Source organism: Taudactylus pleione, unplaced genomic scaffold, assembly GCF_031769625.1.
Source record: "Taudactylus pleione unplaced genomic scaffold, aTauple2 ptg000015l, whole genome shotgun sequence".
NCBI lineage: Eukaryota > Metazoa > Chordata > Amphibia > Anura > Myobatrachidae > Taudactylus > Taudactylus pleione.
The window spans coordinates 12536622-12559512 of NW_028284417.1; the positions used below are offsets into that span (position 1 = coordinate 12536622).

At 41.7% G+C, this 22891-nt stretch overlaps 1 protein-coding gene across 1 annotated transcript in view; it reads left to right on the top strand.

The window, feature by feature from the left end:
- Positions 1-22891, top strand: part of LOC148542122 (dynein axonemal heavy chain 5-like) — a 356598-nt gene that overhangs the window by 311294 nt on the left and 22413 nt on the right. The window contains exons 84-93 of the mRNA XM_088471686.1: positions 9691-9816; positions 9975-10083; positions 13128-13310; positions 14004-14159; positions 14373-14582; positions 14832-14977; positions 15959-16144; positions 18477-18588; positions 18675-18842; positions 21852-21968. Of these exons, the coding sequence (XP_088327812.1) occupies positions 9691-9816; positions 9975-10083; positions 13128-13310; positions 14004-14159; positions 14373-14582; positions 14832-14977; positions 15959-16144; positions 18477-18588; positions 18675-18842; positions 21852-21968 (1513 nt within the window). The remainder of the gene's footprint in view (positions 1-9690; positions 9817-9974; positions 10084-13127; positions 13311-14003; positions 14160-14372; positions 14583-14831; positions 14978-15958; positions 16145-18476; positions 18589-18674; positions 18843-21851; positions 21969-22891) is intronic.

Consider the following 22891-nt stretch of genomic DNA (forward strand, 5'->3'; position numbering starts at 1 on the left):
GGGTAAACCAGTACTGACGCCAGTTGAGCAAAACTGAAATATGTTTTCAGCTTTCCAATCCACACCAAAAGGAAGCCTGGCCCAACCTTGGGATTTGTAAGATTGGCCTAAGCAGCTTGCGCACCAAGTAGGAACCTGGAAAATGTAGAAATCTGAAATTGACACTACACCCAAAAAGGGAAATTACATTGTTACTGTTATGTGTTTCTGGTGTCTGTTTGACATACAAAGACAAAACACAATCTAACTTTTAAAAAAGGGAAATCCTTGCAGGAACTTATGTCAGGCTAAACTATCTTGGTTTTGGTTTTTAAAAATGAGCCACAACGTATATTTGTCTTTAAAAATTTATTGGGCAAATACAACAAAACAAAAAAAAACTAATGCCGAAGGAGGCCAGACAGCCGGTCGAGGGCCACCAGAAGGCCGATTACATGGTGGCGCATCTGCCCCACAACATCCGCCACCTCTTGCCGACGCCTCTGTTCCTCTGTGGGTGAGAAAAGTGTGTGGGTTAATACCACAATAGGGACTCCACAGAAAAACATAAAAAAAAAAACAAATCACTCCTAAACCCAAAAACATAAATAAAAAGGGTGGGCTGGCAAAAATACAAGGCCTAGGTACAAATTCCCACAGGTATGATATGTGTATGCTTAAATCACCAGGAAGAGGTAAAGGCAAACCTTCACAATCAACAAAAGTCAAGCCACAAAAACACGAAGAAAGGCACGACACATGATTACATACAAACAGTTTGTGCTTTAAAAAAAAATAATAAAAAACATACCGGGAAACAAATCGGGAGCTCCGGCAAAACCTCCATGATCCTCCTCGGAGGATCCGTCATTCCCCAAAGAATGGGGCGGAGTTATGCTGGACTCCGGGGAGGGGGTAATTGGAAGAGGGGTGGGTGGAGGAGAGGGGGAAGTGGGACGGAGGGGAAGGAGGCCCGACATTTCCGGGAGAGGGTCTGGGAAGGATGGGGAGGAGTGGGGAATAGGCGAAAGATTTGGGGTGGAGTGTTGGCTGGGGGTTGGGGAGAGTGGGCGGGAACGCCGACGTTGACGGCGGAGTCTTGGCTGTCCCCCTAAAATATGTCAAATAAATTGCGTTTAGTTTATGGACAAATCCGGGCAAACAAACAAAAAAAAAAAAAGAAAAAATAAATAAAACAAAAAAAAATAGCAGTAGAATTAAAAAATCATAAAAAGAGGGAAAACATGCAGACGCATATATGAGTACAAATAATAAATAGAACAGACAGGAAAACATGCACACGCAGATATGAGTACAAATAATAAATAGAACAGACAGGAAAACATGCACACGCAGATATGAGTACAAATAATAAATAGAACAGACAGGAAAACATGCACACGCAGATATGAGTACAAATAATAAATAGAACAGACAGGAAAACATGCAGACGCAGATATGAGTACAAATAATAAATAGAACAGACAGGAAAACATGCAGACGCAGATATGAGTACAAATAAAAAATAGAACAGACAGGAAAACATGCACACGCAGATATGAGTACAAATAATAAATAGAACAGACAGGAAAACATGCAGACGCAGATATGAGTACAAATAATAAATATAACAGACAGGAAAACATGCACACGCAGATATGAGTACAAATAATAAATAGAACAGACAGGAAAACATGCAGACGCAGATATGAGTACAAATAATAAATAGAACAGACAGGAAAACATGCACACGCAGATATGAGTACAAATAATAAATAGAACAGACAGGAAAACATGCACACGCAGTTTGCCCCACAAACACAAACATTAAAACCACAATACATAACACTTACTTGCCAGGATCTGCATGCGAAAGCATGCCAGCAAGCGGGGCGTTCGCCGTTGCAGGTCGGACCACCTGCGCTCCAGCTGCCCGATGTTGCGGCGTGATCCGAAGGACCGCAGGCGGGACCGTACCTCCGCATACGCGGAGCGCTTCTGCCGGTTGGTCATGGGTTCTGGCTGGCTGGTGATCCGGCGATCCATGACCTCCGTAAGCACCAGCAGCTCACGCCTGGTGAATGCGGAGGCTCTCATGATGGCAATGGTGTTTTTCTTAAAAATCATTTTTGATAAAGTGTGTAAAAATTTTCTGATTGGCTAATGTATTTTGGAAATTAACAGGAGCAATTTTATTGGTTAGTGTATGAGTCATGTGTTCGACAGGGCCAGAAATCTCTGGAGAGTTAGGATAGGCTTGATGCAGTGACATGCGTAAGCAAATTTAAATAAAGAAATGAACCCAGGGAAATATGCGGGGATACACAGCAATAGTACAATTGTTTAATTGTGGTTCACATGTTTTTTAAACAATAAAAGCGAATGTTTCATCCGTACGTATTCTGCGGGTAAACACAAACACAGACAAGAGTAAAGTTTCTTGCATTGTGTTGAAAAAAAACAAACAATTAAGCTAATTGATACATTGATTGGCATGATACGATTGATGGAGGTAGGCAGAATAAAGGAGCAGGTAATCGACATCTGACAAGGCCACTTCCTGTTTATACTTGTGCGTGCGTTCCTTTCAAGCCATTTCGGGGATGTACGCTCGCTATTTCGTACGCTCGTTAGTTAGAGGAGGGGTCATCAGAGTTTAGGGAGGAATTTTAGATGCGAACGAAAATACGAGCGAGCCATTGAATTTAAATATTTTTGTACGTACGCCTAACGTACGTGCGCCCGCTTGCGTGCGGCTCTGAATGAGGGCCTTAATTCAATGTTACAGGTATCACTGTATTTTATTTGGATGTAGAAAATGGAAGTAGAGTTTTTCAGCAGTACTCTACATAATAATTGTGTAAGGTCTATAGGTCTATACCTTTTCCAACATATTTATGTAGTGGGAGCTGGGACACACACCTCAAGGGATCCAACTACTTGGTTAGATTGTACAGACCAAGCCCAGGTAAATGATCCAGAGTAAGTATGGGAGCGTTGTGGTACCGAGCAGGGGGAGGCATGGGCAAAACAGAGTGGCAGAGAGGGGGCAGAGTAGTGGATAGAAAGGGGTGGACAGAGCGAGGGCTGGGGGAAGACTAAGGAGAATCAGTGGGTTCCTTTCCTAGTACTCTATAACCTGTAGAAAATTCTATTCATCTGGACATACGGTATTTCTATAGATTTTCGATAAGTGAGGACAAGCAGATGTCAAAATGATGGCATCTCATTTAAACCGCAAAGAAGACCAAGCATTTTTGTTATACTCCATGTTAGTTTCTCTTTCATCCATATTGGTGGACACTGCTGTACCTTGGAATAGGACACAACTACACTACAGACGTTTTGGTCTCTGACTCCCCCCCTCTCCACTATGCCCCCTGGAAAGACTTCCGTTTTTAATTTTGTGTCCAAGGAGTACAGTTTGTCTTCTGTGTAGGATTTTTATTTAATTCACTATATTAGAGTGTAAAGGTGTTTACCCGAGGGCTCCAGCACTCACTCTGGGTGCCATGGCAGAGATGATATTATTCACAACTGTCCCAGTGCCTCCAAACATGGTAGGAACTTGTAAGCGGTCCTTTCAGAGAGGTGGTCATTTCCCTTTGTGAAATGGAGAGCCCATATTGAAAAGATAACTGCCCTTACAGTAATACAATATAAGTGCTGCTGTTCCACTTAAGGAACGTGTGAGTCAATACAAGACACATTGGGTCACCCCAGTCACGCTCTGATGACCATGGGGATGGGACTGACAGACCATCCATGCTTAACATGACTGGGGAGAACCTCTGAGAGGGAGACAATTGTAAAGCGCAACGGAATATGCTGCGCTATATAAGAAACTGTTAATAAATAATAAATATAACACAGATAGATAATGTACTATAAATACAGTAATTAGATATATATGTATACATAATTTAATGTATACTTTAAATATATTTAGTTTCTAAAATATGTCCGACGAAGTGACTTCATAGTCCAGTGTGCCAGGGGAAAATTTGTCCAGAATGCATAAGTTATTTAATGGATGCTCAGAACAAGACTTCTATGTGTAACATGCGAGGCTGGGATCCAGGTCTGCCACTTAATGATGTAGCTGACTGGGTTATGCTTTGGCACGTTTTATTGCGAAACTGACTAAGAAGCCAGTCTACCCATTGGTAGGTGAACAACATTCAAATATATGGGCTTAGGGGCGATCCCAGACACAACTAGTCCAAGAGCCTTTCTGGGTCTGCAACCTGTTACAGGAACCAAGATATATCCTGCTTCGAGAAAATGCTGAAATCTGCTTCCAGCAGACCCTGTAGAAATCAGAGTTCCTCTCAGGTTCATCTTTTGTGTGATTTAAGCTGGGTACAGACTAGATGATATGTTGCAAGATCCGACACACTATGAGCGAGCATGCACGCTCCTGCTGGGTCTCTCATCGCATCGACAGGTTGATCCTACATGCTACATAATTTGTTAATTTGATGAATGACCCCATGCTTGTGGAGGCGGCTGGTGAACAACATATTGTGCGGTCATCCACCAGATCATGTGGTATCAAATGACAGCACGATATGTCGTTCATCGTATTGTGCGTCGGCTGGCTACACAGATTGTCTAGTGTGTATCCGGCATAAGACTGTCCCCTCCTATCATGAGATGTGTGAGACCCTAGGAAGACTATAAGGGGTATTCAATATGAAAGGTTAACTTCTCTGGCAAAGTTAACATTTCATATCAGAGTTTTTTTCTGCGTAAAGGTATGGTGCGCGCTCCCGCTTATCCCCGTATTCAAAATAAAATTAACGAAAACGGGAAACTCCGAAGTTGGATTTGCTTAAAGTTACGAATTTTTCCTTAAAATAATTGTAAGACCCCCCTAAAGTTGTAAAAACATGGGGGAACACTATGGGTACCCCCGTTTTAGCCTTTAATTGAAAGTCGGGGATTTAAATAGCCGCAGCAGGTGTTTTTTTCCCGACATTGAAGAAGTGATGCAGAAGAGCACTTAGGTTATTTTTTTCATTTTTTTAAGTGATCCCATCAAATTTGTGGTACATGAAAATGGGTACTAGCATATTTTGATGTCCCTAAAGTAATTTTTTTTAAATTCTGCATTTGTGCACCTGCCGCTATAATTTTATTCTAGAAAACATCTGCCGCATACTTGCAGAATAGCCCTGAACCTATTTCCCTATTGTTTAACAATTTTTTCCCTTTTTTTTTTTTTTTGCACCCCAATTTTTAAATTAATATTTTGGGGTGTCCCTATTTTTTTTTTGAAACTTTTTTTGACACAGTTCTTTTTTAAATGTCAATCTCGGGTGCAGGCTATTTTTTTTAAGCCTGCACCCCCAAACCCCAATTCTGCACTTTCTTTTGCGACACCTATTCAATGGTGAAAAGTTATCACCGTTTTTTATCAAAGACTTTTCAAAACTGCAATAAGTCTTTGAAATTGAATACGGTGTAAAACTAAAACAAGTGATATTAACGCAAAAACATTAAAAAGTGCGATATTAATGCAAAAAACGATGTTATCGCACCCATATTGAATACCCCTACATGAATTTGAACATTTAATTTTGTTCAGTTAAGCAAGTTTTAAGCTTACAGGAAACTCTACAAAGTTCCATGTTAAAAAAAAAATAATATTTTTAACTACAGCTCACAAAATTGCTTGGGCAATACTGATAGCACTTTGTTTTATTCAGCGCACCTTTCACGTCAACTTGACCATGCTTGAAGTGGACATGGTACACTGGAAACTCCCCTAAAGTGGATGTTTCCATTGTCCTCCTCTAAAAAGCAAAACAATAAAATTATTTTTCAGTGCCAAATGCCACTTCTATTAATAATAGTACAGACAGAAAATACAGCAATTATCTATGAGCGTTACAGCTCAGTGAAGGCTTGGAGGCAAGGTTATTAAAGTGTTGGAATATTTGGGTGACGCTGTTGATCTGGGCCTGGGTCTTTCCATGTAATCCACAGAAGCAGACCCTGGTAATCTTACCATTTGTTGGCTTATTGTTTTTTTGTACCGACACTGAACAAAGTTTCTCACAAGTCATGGGGGAGAAAGTTAATTAATTCCTGCTAGTACAACCAAACACTGAGGCTGAAGACTTTTGGAAATCAGGCAGACAAAGGTGCTCTGGTAGAGGAAACCAGGCATGGTTAGGCAAGCGACAAGGATGTAACCCTGTAGATTAATCAACTACCCAGTCTTCTCTGCGAAGGGAGCCTGTCTGCTATGCTTCAGAGACCATTGCATCGTCTTCTGCAGATGCTCAGTCAATGGTATAGTGGTAAGGGCCCTTCCCCTCAAAAAAACAGAAACATCTTAGACACTCTGGTTTAAAGAGACCTGTTCAACAATTAAGCCCTATTGGGGGGTCATGAAATCTCATGAAAATACCGGGCGATCATTGTCCCTCTTACAAGAGTAGAAAGAGTCCTAGGAGATTATTCACACTGTTTCCTTGTTCGGAACCAGTACAGGATTTTCAGACCCATCCTAAATCTATACCTGCATCTGTGAATGGACAAATTATGGATGGGATCTATTGGTTCAGTCATAAAACCTATGTAACAGAGAGAGTTCCTGGCTTCTCTAGATATAGAAGACTATTGTTTCCATATTCCCATAGCCTCCTCAGGTTTGTGGGGTTACAATTCATTTTCAGTTCCAAGCACTTCTTTTTGACTTGGCCACAGCATTAAGAATATTTACTGTGGTGATGGCTGTCATGGCGGCTTTCTTACAATCCAAGGGGGTGACCGTAATTCCATACCTAGATGATATCCTAGACAAACAAACCTAGGCCAATTTTCTTTTAAATTACTTAGTTGACCTTGGAGAATACCCAGTTTCCATTGTGAAGTTACTGGAGAAAACGGTTCCATGTTTCAAAATAGAATAGTTGCTTTTTTTCATTCAAAACCTTTACAGCTGGAGATCTTGGCCAGATGATACAGCACTGACCCTCTCCTGGCATCCTAGAACATTTATCTGCCTTCCCACACGTGTCCTCATATACTTGGTATCTAAAGACACTGGCCTGCAACTTTAACCGCACAGGAATTCGTTTTAAACACACACAAATCATAGATGAAAATGCAGAGGCAACTGCGTTGTAGCCCTTCTTACACAGATTCAGACTTAATCACACACAGATATACAAATGTCGCACATCAAATTGATCAGTGCAAGCTAGTAAAGTAGTCGCAAATAAGATGCACAATTTGAGTGAGAAAGACACTCAGCTCAGCCAAGTCTCCTAGGCCCTGGTGCTAAGAGAGGCTAATTGATGTGACTTGAGCTGCAGTGTATGAGGACACATCTGTAGACGCGACACTTGCTGCTTGTGACTGAGGGCCTGAATTAGAGGTGCACGCAAAGCTGATGTTTGCGGGTCTGAGCGATTTATTTATGCTGCGCATATGTATGAGTGGCACTGCATATGGGCCATGTTAGATTACCAATGACGGTCACAGTGATGACTTGGACACAGTGTGATTGACAGTTGAAGCATTAGTGGGAATTTACGGTAAGTGGTGAGGCAAACGGAGGGCATGTCTCAGCCTGTGAATGTGAATCCACGTGCAGTGGTAAAGGCTCCGGTTGCTCACTTAGGACGGACAATCTGAGCGACCCTAGGGTTGCTCAGAAGATACATGGTGCGACCAATGGTGCGTACGCAAGCGTCAGATTTGAGACTGCACTAGTGGACTTCTCCTGCGGCTGCGATATTTGCATCTTTTCGCACAATTGCTGCATATGCAGCCATGATGGGATTTGTGTGCACCTCTGAATCAGGTCCTGAAAGACAAGACCATCGACAGAGACAGTTTTTCTCCATATGGGATTGGACTGTGGTGACCTTAGTTGCCAGCTGACGAGGTTTGCACGCACCATTGGTCCCATATCGGTTGTACCATCTAACATTGCACCAGCCCTATGGAGGCACAGAACATGGCCACTGAAAACTGTGCAACTGCGTAAAAAGCTGCAGTCGCTGACTGTGACACGACCGCGTCTGGCTAACCACGTCCCTGTTACCACCCAGGAACGCCAACTGAAATTGCCTCTCTCTGCACCCAAATTTGTTCTCCCTCCTCTAGCAGTAACGGGACACATGCGCAGTGCGACACAGACTTATTCGCAGACTAAAAAAATTGTCCACTTGCATCCAGCATCGACACTGTGTCCACCTTAAATTTTGTAGATCCTACATTTTTTACTACAAAAGTTTCTTTACAGTGGGGTACAGGTGCCAGCGGCGGTGCGGGGAAGAGCCCTGGTTGATCCTCATTAGGGGAACCCTATTTTATTTTGGGGTCTCCCGCTTTCTGAGGATTGCCAGCCCTGGGCTGACCAGATGGGGACTGGATTACATTATGGCAGGGAGACCCCGCACTGTGTATCTCCCCGCTATAGTATAAATCCCCCGGTGCTGCTTACTGGAAATAAGGGGGAACACCACTCCATTTTCCTTCCGAATTTCAGTACAAAATGGGCTCAGAGGCCTGGGGCTGGATATGACTTTGGGGGTTGACCCCCACATTTTTTTTTCAGATTTTTAACCCTTTATTTACACTAACACACACAGAAGTACTGCACAGATCAGTCAGCTTCGGAACAACATGCTGGTCACAGTCAGGTCTATGCATTTCCTCTATTCTGCTCTGTGTTCTATCATGTTTTTAAACACAATTCTTAGTAAATCTGTGAGTTGTATTTCTGTCTATGGAGAGTATTTAAGTGTTTGTTTGATGGTCTAATGACTTATATTTGTGTGTTTGTTCCTCCATTTCTGTGTGAGATTGTGTATTTGCACTAGTGTTTGCCTTTAGTAAGCTCTAAGTTGCAGAATCAGGGAAAACTGCAACCTCGGCCAGACACAATTCTTAGTAAATATAGCCCCTGGTGTTTTAAGACTGATTTGCTGTTTATATTGCAAGAATAGGTACATATGAGAAAATTAGTACAGTTTGTATCACGGATCAAAAAGAAAGACTTTGTGGATTCATACCGTAGACAAGCAAGAAAATCAGACATTACAAATGATATAATGCCCAAATGTATCAAAGCTCAAACACAGGGACAGGTGCTGTGTAAGGAGCCAGTCCCTGTGATGGGTTCTGAGTGAAGTGATTGCATCAACAGTCACTTCACTCCTCTATTGGGACCCCCGCAGCGCTTCTGCACTCGCGTGGTCTACTAAGCACACATGTGCGACAGCCATTGCTGGGGAGGGTTCTGGAGGAACCCTCTCCAAGTAAGTTTTGCATAATGTAGCCCGTAGGCTACAGTGGATTCGCCATCTTCAGATGATGTAGTTGCCGGGACCAAACTCTAATCAGAACTTGGTAAATCTAGTAGCTTCACAACCCCCATAGAAACCCATGGTGGCTGCGGCTGCTGTCGGAAATGGAAGGACCGTGGCGGATATGGAGATATCTGCTTCAGTCTCTCCATTGTACATTGGGGTGATGCTTAATAATTGGGGGTAATCCTTGAAAACGGGTCACACAGTCCACATGAGATTCTATGGCCTAGATTTATCAACGAGTGATTAGTTAGGAGCCGATTGGTTGTAGCACCATTTAAGATTAGTAATGAGTGATAACAAGAATATCACTCGTTGATAATATTACATTTGTGTTTTTCACTCATATGATTTGCTGAATTCCTCAAATTGTCTCAAGGTTGAAAGTGCAAGAAGAAGAATGGAGAGAAAAAGTTACCCAGAGCCGTACTGAGGACCTACTGACGAACTGTGTGCTGGCCGCAGCCTGTCTCACATACTGCCCTGCACTCAGCGCGGATGGGAGGTATGTACACTAAGATTATCATAAGCTGTTAAAGATGTCATGTTACCTTATATAAGTCTTTTATTTCCTAACTCTGTATAATAGAAAAACTATCTTGTAAACAAATATATATATTTTCTAAATGATTAAAATCTATGTTTATGCTGTTTCCCCTGTAGGATGAAAGTCACTGATCTGCTTTTCAGAGTATGTGAGACCTGCTGTGTTCCTCTCCCGCAGAGAATGCTCCTGAAGCACCTTCCTCTCATGCAGTTCATGCACACCCCGGTATGACCTCTAGCTAACATGGCTTCCAGTGTACAAATGAATTAGGCTGTACCCAGCTTTCTCACCTGTTCCTCGGTTATTTTAATATACAGAGGGTACAAAAATGGAAACAGATACTTCTGTGGACAGTGAAAGACATGTTAATTGTCATTATGCCATACTATCCCCTTATACCGGGACACACAGGTTCTGTGGCTGATTAAAAGCAGGTGAAATGCAGGCATGAAGTCAGCCAGCCACAGAACCTGTGTAAAGCTAGGTACACTCTATAAAATAATCTGTCCAATTTGGCTGGTTGGAATGACAATCTGGTAATCTATGGGAGCAAATGACAATTGAACAACAAATAAAAATGGTCGTTCAGACAAATGTGGTTAAGTTAAATGGATTTAACCAATTTATTTGAATGACAATTTTTGATGTCTTGCACTATTTGGGAACAAATGGTTGATTGGATTTTTCTCCCATACATTACCAGATTTTCTTTCCAACATGCCAGATTGGACAAATAATCTTATAGTGTGTACCTAGTTTTACTCATGAGTGTCCCGAATTAAAGGAATAGTATGGTAAGCCTAATTATGATCTATATTTAAGAAACAAATCTGTCTTGTGAGAACAATAAACAGTGCAAGTGATTGCTGAAATTATACTGCAAGTACAGAAAGGGGTCGGGGCCGAGCTTCTATGCTACGGGTGGGCAATAAGCGGCCCCCAGATGTTGTAAAACTACACATCCCAGCATGCCCTGCCACAGTTTTGCTATTTGGCCTTGCTAAAAATGTTGCATGCTGGGATTAGTAGTTCACCAACAGCTGGAGGGCCGCTTTATGCTTCTTAGATGCTTCCCCAACCATCAATACTTCTCCACTCCCTTAAAAAGACCAAAACATTGTTGCACCTACCACTGACAGATTCATGAGGTTCCCTCTCACCATGCTGAGCAGAACATACCTTACAAAGTTCCTGACAGTCAGGTGAAAATCCTGTCGGTCTGGAAGAAAAGGCAGTACTGAAGTTTATGAGCTACTACAGCAGGGGTGGCCAACCCGCGGGTCTCGAGCCGCATGCAGCTTTCTTTGTTGTGCTGCGACTCATAACAATGCCCCCCGCAGACTCCGCTGGTGGCTTGGGGGCACAGGGGCTGTTGCTACACCACTGCAACGGTGAATGCAGGCCTCTGAAGCAAACAGAGGCTAAAGAAGCCAGCGTTCCCAGTGATGCAGTGCGCGAGTGATATCATGACGTCACCTGCGATGTGAGGAGCCTGCACGTCTGCTGGATCCAGTTAGATCCAGCAGTCGGTGACAGCAGGAGCGGTGCCCAGAGTGAAGCCCAGCATGAAGTCAGGTGAGTATTCGGGGCCCTGCATAAGGGGCACTACTTTAGGGGGCAATGCATAAGGGGCACACCTACAGGAGGCACAACTACAAGGGGCACAACTACAGGGGGCACTGCGTATGGAGCATCAGGTTTGTAGTGGAAAATAATGCTAATGACTTCAATACATTTTTTTATAATCCATTACAAACTAATCAGATGCTTATTACCTCCTCTATTTTATTAAATAATGTTGTATGTGTATATTACTGATACCAAGTGTTACCCCTGTAATGCTAGGGGTTAGGTGTATTAAACTGCAATATGTAATATAAATATTTGTTATGATATATTATTTTACCACAAATATATATATATTAGATATCTGTGATTATACATAATGGGTGAAATGGCAATTTGCCCCCTATGTGGGTCATTTGATTGACCCCATAGATACATTAACTGTAATTCAGTTTACTCATCCTTAGTGATATACTTTCGCCTTCCTATTAAATTTAACAAAACTACTAAACTAGACCATCATTGGCTATAAACATACTGCTGCAGACTTCTGGGCTCCTACATGTGCACCAACGATATTATATGGTATCACATTGATGGTTTATATACTGTATACGATTGTTAAGTAGCATAATCTATTATTGAATGAAATTAATCTATTTATATGAAATATAGAAAGAAACCTTTTTATTTACAACTAGTTTCAGATAATATATATTGTAATAATCTTGTATTTAAGTAAAATGACAATGATAATTAGGGTTTTCCCAAGCAAGCCCTAGTTATCTTTTAAGAGAGGTATAGCTTGGGTAGAGGCACTAGTTATTGCATAATACCACCAGTATAGAGAGCGAAGTGGGATTACACAAGCAAGTTTTATAGGTCTTATAAGCAATTGGCGAAGAAGGTTTTATGCCTCTAGCAGTCTGAGTGCTCTGTTAGCTATTGCTCACTTCATACCATATTTATTATTAACAGTTACTTATATAGCGCAGAATATTCCGTTGTGCTTTACCATTGGAAACAACATTAAACTGGGTAGTAACAGATAGACATAAAGGTAACAGAGCCCAGCTCGCAAGTTTACAATCTTGTAGTATTAATAAATGGTGTCCGAACTCTGTTTGTCATTTACTACATAAGCTGCGTACACATGCAATGATTTTTTGGACAATGGAACAATAACGATATCTTTCAGTCATCCAAAAAATCGTTCATTTTCAGCCCCAAAACGATGAACGATAACTACCAATGCGCGCTCCCGTTTGTAGTTGGTAGTTATTGTTTATTGCCCGAACCTCCCGTCCAACCTTACGATATTGTCAGGTTGAACATGTTTGGGGATGAGAGAGGGAGCCCGGCACTGAATGAAATCGTTCTTGATTTAATTCAATGTTTCTGCTCAGTGTCATTAACGTCACTGAGCACACCCCTCCCGGGAACACACGGAACAATGTTGCTCATGGAGCGACTCGTCCCGTCTGTATGCACCTTTAGTGTCACTACACTGTAGGGAGCAGTGTTTCTCCTATAGTTCATCTAATAGACTGCTACATCATTTGCAGTGCTAAGCTTTACTATGGTATCTGCAAAATGGCTTTTATAATAGCATTTTGTATGCATAATGTTGGATGCGGATAATAATTCCCTCTGTATTATGTTTTGGAGTTTACTATTTGTAAATAACATTTATTGTCATCTAGATTGAAATCAAGATGCTGGAGAACAAGGGTCTTCCTACAAACCCCCTTGCATTGAATAATTCCTGCATGTTTACTACTAGTATGACCAACAGCTCTTGGGTCTTAGTGAGTGATCCCACAGGACATGCTATTGACTGGATTAAAGGACACTTACCGGAAGACACAGTAGAAGTAATGTACCATGTAAGCAAACAATTTAATGTATATATTGTGCTCATGCAATACTGAATAGGTAGTTGAAGAAAAACAGTTGAAAACCACAGATCATTATTAATGAGCTGTGAACATTTACAATATATATACACTTTGTAAAGCTTATTGCTCATTTCCAGTATAGATTATTGCATGACATTCATTTTACTTAAATGAGCTGTATGATATCTGAGTTTTACTGAATTATGTCTATATGCGGATCTCGTGATTTTTAGCAGACAGCACATGTGTTGGGGCCTACATATGCAACTTAGAGCAGTTACAGGTGTTTCAGGGCCATAGGTTGCAGCCACAACTCCAGGTGCGACTGATTTAGTGTTACTGGATGACAACGGGGCATTCCCCCATGGGGAAAGCGTTCTGTGAGCTATTCAGAGATGAGTAGAGATCCGCCTTCTTTCATTTGCAATTCCTGCACCTAGGATAAGGAAGGTACAAATGCTGCTGCTGCTGCTGCTGGTGCTGCCTACTTTCTCCAGTGGATGCATAGTGGAGATGTGGTCATATAGATGGAGCCAACTCTGAATTCAGGTGGAAATCTGCATTCATTTCTGAACGTGTAAACCGATTGCAGCCGCTTTGCATGCTACTCTGAATCAGGCCCGATATGTTAAATCCCTCTGTGAAAAGTTTGTTGTACTAAAGTGATGAAATCATTTCTAGGATCTTGTGTCTGAGATGGATACATGCCTGACAGTTGGACATTCCCTTTTGCTGACTTACTGTGATGTCCAGACCCTTTCCCAGGATGTCCGATTTACACAGATTCTGCGTTCTAAAAGAGAGTTTCAGGAGCACAAAGTTCCATTCAAAATGATGGTATGTGTGCCTACACCACTGTCCATATACAATAGGCCATGTTAAACCAATGAATGGCAGGGCAATTTGTAATGTCAGATTATTCATACTTAATTAGATGTATTTACATACACACATACTTTCAGATGTGAGTTATGATGCTGAAATAAATCTGCCAGCATAAAATAATACCACATCTGTGTTGATCTTCTAATCCTGTATGTTTGTTTAAAGATTGGAGCACATGAAGTAGAGTGCAACCCTGGTTTCCGTATATACCTGCACACCAGCTGCTTGCCCCAGGACATAGCGCCAGAGGTAGCCTCTCACTGCACCATACTGTACTTCTACCAGGACAGAGAGGGATTGGTAGAGCAACTTCTGGATAGATTTGTACAAACTGAGAAACCTAGATTAAAAGAGGAGCTCTTCCTTCTGAAACAGGTAAATGTTACATTATTCTATTCATTTATTGATACATAATTCTGTGTGTAGTATTGTTTACTGCAAAGTATGTTAAGAGTACTAGTAGTTAAACTTATTGTTTTCACATTAATGTTAAAAAAAAATAGTATTACTGACTGGACCAAGATGTCCTTCAAACACTTGTTTCTTCCATAAATGCACAGATTTGTATATACATTCCTGATAAATGAATAAGATAGATGGATACTGTCATTTTATCTTTTGCAGGAGTGCCTTAATAGCATGATAATACTTTCAGCCTTGGAAGAGAAAATAATAGCAACCCTACAAAGTCATGAGTCACTGCTGCTCAGTCTCTCTGTTACTAAGAAGCTGGGAGATCTAACACTGCAGCATGAAGAAGCCACAGAAACGTATGTGGACAGTTAGTAGCCTTAAGCTGGCCACACACTAGACCAACTTTCATCCAATCATCCAACTAGTTGATTGCTTGGAATGAAAATCTGGTAGGAATGGGAGTAAATGATGATCAGCATTTGCTCCTAAATGCCAGAAAACAGATGAAAATGGTCGTTCAGACAAGTTTGAACAAATTGTTTAGATCAAACATTTAACAAACAACAGTTTTTGTCCATTTTCTGGTGTTTGGGAGCAAATTGCTGATTGTCATTTGCTTTCATTCCTTACCAGATTTTCATTCCAACCAATCAACTAGTTGGCTGGTTGGATGTAAGTTGGTCTAGTGTGTGGCCAGCTATACATTACACCTGTCATCCACCTGATTACATTACACCTATCATCCACCTGATGGGGAACTAATGAGGCTACTGGTAGACTTGCTGGAACACTCTCAATTTCAAAACTGTAACATCATTTATTGGGAAAAACAATTTACATATTCAGGCAAAAAGACAGTGTGTTCATACTGTTTATGTGTCAGTCTCAACCTACAATTCCAAGGAGTTAACCTCTTGTAGTCACTAGTTCTGTTCTGTACAGTTTTGTCTTAAAAAGCATTGTAAGTTTTCTAAAGGGAAATACAGTATACCAAAAAACACAAGTTTTAGGTATCATTACCATTTTACTTGATTTTTGCCAAAAGTATTGAAGAAATGCTATTAAGTAATAGAGAGCAGAGATGATTGATGTGCTTGTTTACAGTATGCAGTATATTACAGTTAATAAACTTTATCCTATGAGGTATGCAGTATTAAAGTAATATCAAATCAAACTACGCATTAATGAAAGGCAATGAGAGGTCTGTTTTTATTTTATTGTTATATTCACACAAAATTCATGCATGGAATATATAAATGTAACTTCTTGTCAGATGAAGAAGTTAAAATGTCTAATGCATCTGTAGCTGGTAAGGGCAATCTTGATTGTTTTTAAAGGTACATGAGGATTGTATCGTCAGAAGACAGCCTGTTACTTGCCAGGGAAGGTTTCCGTGAGATAGCTGTGCGCGGTGCTGTGATGTTTGACACTGCAAGAATGCTTCTGCAGCTTAACAAAATGTATGACACCAGCTACACTCAGCTACTGGAACGGTTTGATGTATCAGTGGCACACTCCGAAAGGTGAATTCCTTATTTTGAAAATGATGTTATGAATTATGCTTTTTTATAGTATTCTTTTTTTTTATTTTACACTTACTTATCTGTACTATCCGTATGCACCCAATATTTGTGCAGCAGTTGATTAAGAGCAGGGCCAGATTAACAATGGGGCAGTTGGGACTACAGCTCCAGGCCTCACAGCGCTTCACTTTTTCCACATTTTGTTATGTTACAGTCTTATTCCAAAATAGAATAAATTCATTTTTGTCCTCAAAATTCTACACACAATACCCCATAATGACAACATGTAAAAAGTTTTTTGGAGATTTTTGCTAATTTTATTTAAATAAAAAAAAACTAAGAAATCACATGTACAGAAGTATTCACAGCCTTTGCTCAATACTTTGTTGATGCACCTTTGGCAGCAATTACAGCCTCATGTATTTTGGAATATGATGCCACAGGCTTGGCACATCTATCTTTGGGCAGTTTCGCTCATTCCTCTTTGCAACACCTCTCAAGCTCCATCAGGTTGGATGGGAAGCGTCGGTGCACAGCCATTTTCAGATCTCTCCAGAGATGTTCAATCGGATTCAAGTCTGGGCTCTGGCTGTGCCACTCAAGGACTTCCACAGAGTTGTCCTGAAGCCACTCCTTTGATATCTTGGCTGTGTGCTTAGGACCGTTGTCCTGCTGAAAGATGAACCGTCGCCCCAGTCTGAGGTCAAGAGCGCTCTGGAGCAGGTTTTCATCCAGGATGTTGCTGCATTCATTCATCAGACCCTGACGCTGCGCCTTCAGCAGTCTGGGGCTCTAGCTTGCTGAACAGAGACAGAGCAGGGTGCTCCCTCACAACAGAAACAACAAACTGACTACTAGTAAAACAATTAGGAGATATCACACAAAATGTAATGTCACTAAAATTGTAATAAGTGACTCCCAGGATCACTTGTGTCACCAGAACAAGGAATTCACAATAATGCTAAAGATGGAATACAACTATTAATGTGTCCATACACTGCAATTCTGAAAGTCAATTAGCTTATTGTAGAACTGACTATCTGCACGTGTTTATTTGCATGGGATTCACAGGCTTGTCAGATTGCGGCCATTGTCCCAGCGCATTTCCTGCCCAACATCTTAAGGCCCCCATACACGGTGCAATTCAAAGTTGGTAAGATGTGTTGTACGATTGCCCTTGAAATTCTTCATAAGATGTGGTCAAATGCTGTATGATTGATCGTTACGATCATATTATAAGATGCATAGAAGTGTATCACATTGTACTCAAAAGATCGTAGATCTCTCTGCAAAACCATCTGATCTGCGATCCAACTAGAGAACAGTGAGGACGTGCATCGGGGTCACAGAACACACATAAATACCTATTTTCATACGATTGGTCTGTACAACCCGTCGAAACTGTCCATGTCGGGTAAAAAATTGTACCGTGTATGGGCACCTTTATATAGATCTTGAGCAGATGAACTGGGCCCCATAAAATCTGACTGCTTAGCCTGAGATGCAATCTCTTTAGTCCAAATTTTTGAGTGTCCAGATTTTACCATTTTGGGCCACCTAGAGAAAAATTGTACAAGGGTAGACATAAATAGTATCTTATGATGTGAAACAAACCATATTGATACAAATCATGAAAGTGAAACTTACTAACAACATTATGCTTAATACAGAATGAAACAGAATACCTATGATTCAGATAAATAGCAAGTTTGCAATTAGAACAGGAGTTTCTAACAAACTATGCTAACATATTTAAAAGGGTGTGGATATGTCGAGTCATAATGTCAACATGGTCATAATGTTGATACTGATGGTCATTCATCATGTAAACACTGTAATGTCGACATGTTAGAATGTCGACATATGTTCCCTGGTGGGCCAGAGGTGACTTACCGGCTCCCAACGGCTGCAGCTGCTCCAGCTGTATCTTCTGGGTCCCAGCGGTCATGCAAGTGTCACTTCTGGCTGAGTCATCTGACTGAGAGACATTCTAGCAACTGCAGTCCCGCTATCGCTAACCCTCCCTCTAGTGCCTAACCCTAACTTACCCCTGTAGCCTAACCCTAAGTCTCTAATTCCACAGCCTAACCCTAAAGTCTACATTTCACATGCCTACATACCAAGAACGTTGACATGTTCCCTGTCTGCATTTTAGCAATGTCAGCATCATAACTGTTGAGATTGTTGTGTTGATATTATGAATATTGACAATGTTAATGTTGACTTAATGACTCCATCCCATTTTAAAATGAGTAAATGTACTTAGACAGTATCTCTATGATATATGACTGTAAGATAGATACACTTCATTCTTTCTGCCTTGTTATTTTAGGTTTTCACTCAAAGGAGTAATTTCCTGTGTGACAAGTAACATATTCTCATACATATCAAGGTCCTTACTGGAAAAAGACAGGATGGTCTATGCCCTACTTGTAGCATTTGAGGTAAGCATCAATAAACACAATTATGAAACATGTTCTTGTATGTGTAATAATGAGAGACAAAGTGACTGTGTGTATGTTTGTAATAGGTGGAGGACTCACTTGGACGAATAGGGCCAGGGGAGAGAGAATTTATAATTTCACCAGAATTATGTGTCACAGTGCTGCAGGCAGTGGTCAGTAAGGTGTATGAATCACGTCAGCAAGCAAAGAATCCATTTGAGTGGATGAGTGAAGAGCAATTTAAAAATGTCCAGGTAAGGAGTAGACCTTGTAAGAACCTGAAAGTATGTAACTAAATATACATAAATGCTGAAAATCCATAAAAGGTGGTGGTCCTTTTGTACAGTTCCTTCTTATTTAATGCTGCCATTCTATATAGCAGGGGTATTCAACATGCAGCCCTTTAGCTGCTGTAGAACTACATATCCCAGCATGCCCTGCCACAGTTTTAGCATGCCCTAATATCAAAACTGTTGTAGTGCATGCTGGTATGTGGCAGTGCCTACTAATATGTGGCAGTGAATGTTGAATACCCCTGCCATATAGCATTTTATCATTGAAAGACCTGTATTTAATGTAGTTACAAATGATCAGCAAACAATACTCCACCTTTATGCAATTAAAATGTTTAAAAATGCCAAAAGGGGTTGAATACTTTCCCAGAGATGTGCTTAACCTGCTGAGCTTTGGTGTATTGTGACTGCCCAAGGACTAGTATGTCCTGAAGAAGTAATCAAGGTGGTTCAATGTAATCAAGGCATCACAATGCTTGAATTGCCACAGTCAGGGCCGGATTAAGGTCTGTAGGGGCCCCTGGGCAACAAACATGTGGGGGCCCCTATTACGTGCCCTTTATGCAGTGCACCCAGTAGTAGTGCCCCCAGGGCCAGATTAAGGTCTGTGGGGGCCCCTGGGCAACAAACATGTGGGGGCCCCTATTACATGCCCTTTATGCAGTGCACCCAGTAGTAGTGCCCCCAGGAGTGTTGCCCCTTATGCAGTGCCCCCTATGCAATGCCCCTGTAGTTATACCCCCAGTAGTAGTGTTCCCAATAGTAATGCCCCCTGTATAAATACCCCCAGTAGTAATACCCCTGTAGTTGTGCCCCCTGTGTGTGCCCAATAGTAATGCCCTCAGTAGTAATACCCCTGTAGTTGTGCCCCCTGTGGTAGTGTCACCAGTAGTAATGCCCCCTGTGGTGGTGGCACCAGTAGTAATGCTCCCCCCCCGAGTACTGTCCCCTGTAGTAATGTCCCCCCCAAGTAATGTCCCCTGTAGTAATGTCCCCCTCGAGTAATGCCCCCAGTAGTAAAGCGCCCCCCCCCCGAGTAATGCCCCCAGTAGTAATGTCTCTCCAGAGTAATGTCCCCAGTAGTAATGTCCCCCCCGAGTAATGTCCCCCCCAGCAGTGGAAAAGCCGCTTGCGCTAAAGAGAAAAAAAAATCATACTTACCTTAAGCCCCGCTCCCGCTGCCTTCTGATCCGCTCAGCTGGCGCTGCTCCTCTGCACTATGGGAGAAACGCATGACGTCTCTTCCATAGTTCACTGCCTGAGCCGGAAGCCGGAACTCACGAGTGAGCTCTAGTCTCCGGCTCTGGCTGCCACTGCGGGGAGGGAGCCGGGCGCCCGCTGGTTACAATCTCAGGTGTCCGGAGGAGGCGGAACTGGTTCCGTTTCCTCCGGTTCACTTTAACCCTGATGGCTGGGACCTGGGTGTGGGGGCCCTTCAGGTGTGGGGGCCCAGGGACGATCACCCCTGTCGCCCAATTTTTGTCTAATATAGCTACATCATTTGTCTGGTTCTGATGATTGGTTTGATATTAGAGATGTCACAGACAAATATACTGTATATACAAATATTAATGAAGCAAGCCATGTTCAGATGAACTTGTGGGCACCCATATTTTAAAGAATTTTCTAGTGATCAGTGTGATCACCAGACGTCACATATCTTTCAAATATAGGTGCCCCCAAATGAGTAGGTGTCAGGATGATGGAGAGGGGACACTTTTCATACCCTCTACCTGGCACTACAAACTTCTATGTAATGCTGTGGCTGAGTGCCAGGGCAGTGTATGACATAATCGCACAGTCGCAATGATGCTGGAAAGTGTACAGGAATACAAATACTTATTTGTTACTTTGTAATGCAGTGCTTTATCAATAAAAATGTTTATGTATAAAAAATACTTACCTGTTGGAAGTTCTAGTTGCTGGGCAATAACCGCAAATGCCGCTATTATAATCTAAAATTGCCAGCAAGTTGATTGCAAAAATGTTACCTTCTCCATAAGACAGCAAGAAATGGCAATGGGGACAGAATGTATGGTCTGCAAAGTCAAAGAATATACTCCCCCTGAATTCTGTGATTGTGTTAGTCCTGTTTTGAAAATAAAAGCAAATGTCTGCTTCTGTAGGCACTTCTTTTTTCCTTTATGCCAGTTATGATAAATGTGTCTTACTGGCTATATAAATTCCTGTAAAGGACATGGCCAGGAAACCACAGTACAGAAGAATATATTTAGCATTGTGCTTAGGCGTTTTGGATTATAGGGCTGATTCATCACGGATTGCAACAGCATACACAGATCTGCTGATGGTGCGTATTGCACATGCACCGTAGTGCGCATGCGTTAGTTAGCACTGCAATCACTTACGCAGATACAAAGCCATCGCAGAGTGAGTAACAGGCCGTGAGCATTTGGGGGTGGTGACAATGGAGTAGTTGGAGAAATGCGGACGTGCCTGTCAGTGGGACTGCCATTTCCTGGGCGTGCATAAATTAGCCACTGCGACGGCATACACAGCTTCACTGCGTGCAACGACCATTGCAGTTTCCGAGACAGGTCAGACCTGCTGTAATTGTGCATGAAGGTCCGAAGTTACTCGATGTTACCAATATATATGCAGGATTGCGAGGCTTTACGGATGTGCGAAAGCGGTAGTGGGCGTCTCTATGCCGGGTGGGTAGTTGCAGACATTGTCATATTTTCGCAGCAGATCTGTGTGCGTATTCGCAGCTGCGATCTGTAGTGAATCAGGGCCATAGTCCTCGATAAAGCCATATAGAAGTGGCAAGAAGTTTGGATTAAATATACAATTGTATAGTACTTTGCATTAATTATAACCATTTACTATAGCTGCAACAAGCCCAAGACTCATATAAATTCTCGTTCTTGGAAAATAAAAGCCAATATTAACCATTCAGTTCTTAATAGTAATTATCTCTATTTGCATATTTTCATCTTGTGTTTGGTGAAGATCCTTGCTACATACTTTGACTGGTTTGGAGATCTCTTTGATAAAATGTACAAGGACAGTAAAGATCTTACATGGAAGACATTTTGTGAGAGTGATCAGCCAGAAAATTCTTCAAAGGTAACCGTTCTGTCCTGTGTGATTACAGATATCTCATTTACACAAACCAAGAACATTAATATCCTCACAGGAACAAGTGGTTTCACCCTATATACTCTTTATTTGATAATGTCACTCATATCCTTTAAGAGGCGCACTACTAGAATAAGATAGGGTAGCAGGCTAAGCCAAAAAGAGATGAAGTTTCTGATTTGGAGGCACTCTGCCACACTGGTATTTTATATTAAAACATTTTTCTTTATTAAAACAAATGTTCTAGACCCAACATATCAATTCACTATCCTTCGATTAAAAAAAGATAGGGAAAACCCCTCTAAGGGTCTTCAACACCTAGTAATGAGATAAATCTAATGTAGGCTCAAAAGCGTTATATTTATTTAAATTGTCTTTATAATGAATTATATGTCTATATGCTTCATAATCTCCAACTGTCAGTCAGAAATTAAAACCAAATATGGACTGAATTATATTATGTGATATTCTTACTCCTTATGAAAGACTAGCCAGAATGGCAATTAAGGTCCTATATTCAAACAGACTTGTTACAGGTTTCTTATTATGTAGCCATTATTGTATCTGTTCCAATAAGAGGGAATGGGTATGAAATCCCGGCAGTCGGGATGCCTGCTGTCAATGTACCGACAGTGGCATCCCGATGCTCAGGATCCCGACAATGGTCCGGTAAGCATAGTAACCCTCCCCCCTTCACCCCTAACCCTCTGTTCCTACATCCTAACACTAACCCTCTCCACCCTCCCGTTAGTGTCTAACCCTAACCCGCCCCCCTTAGTACCTAACCCACCCCGGGGGTACCTAATCCTAATCTCCCCATCCCCTAGCCTAACCCCCGCGCCCCCCCCCCCCGTGACACCTAATCCTTCTCCCCCCCTGCAGCTAAGACCTAACCCTCCCCCCTTGGCGCC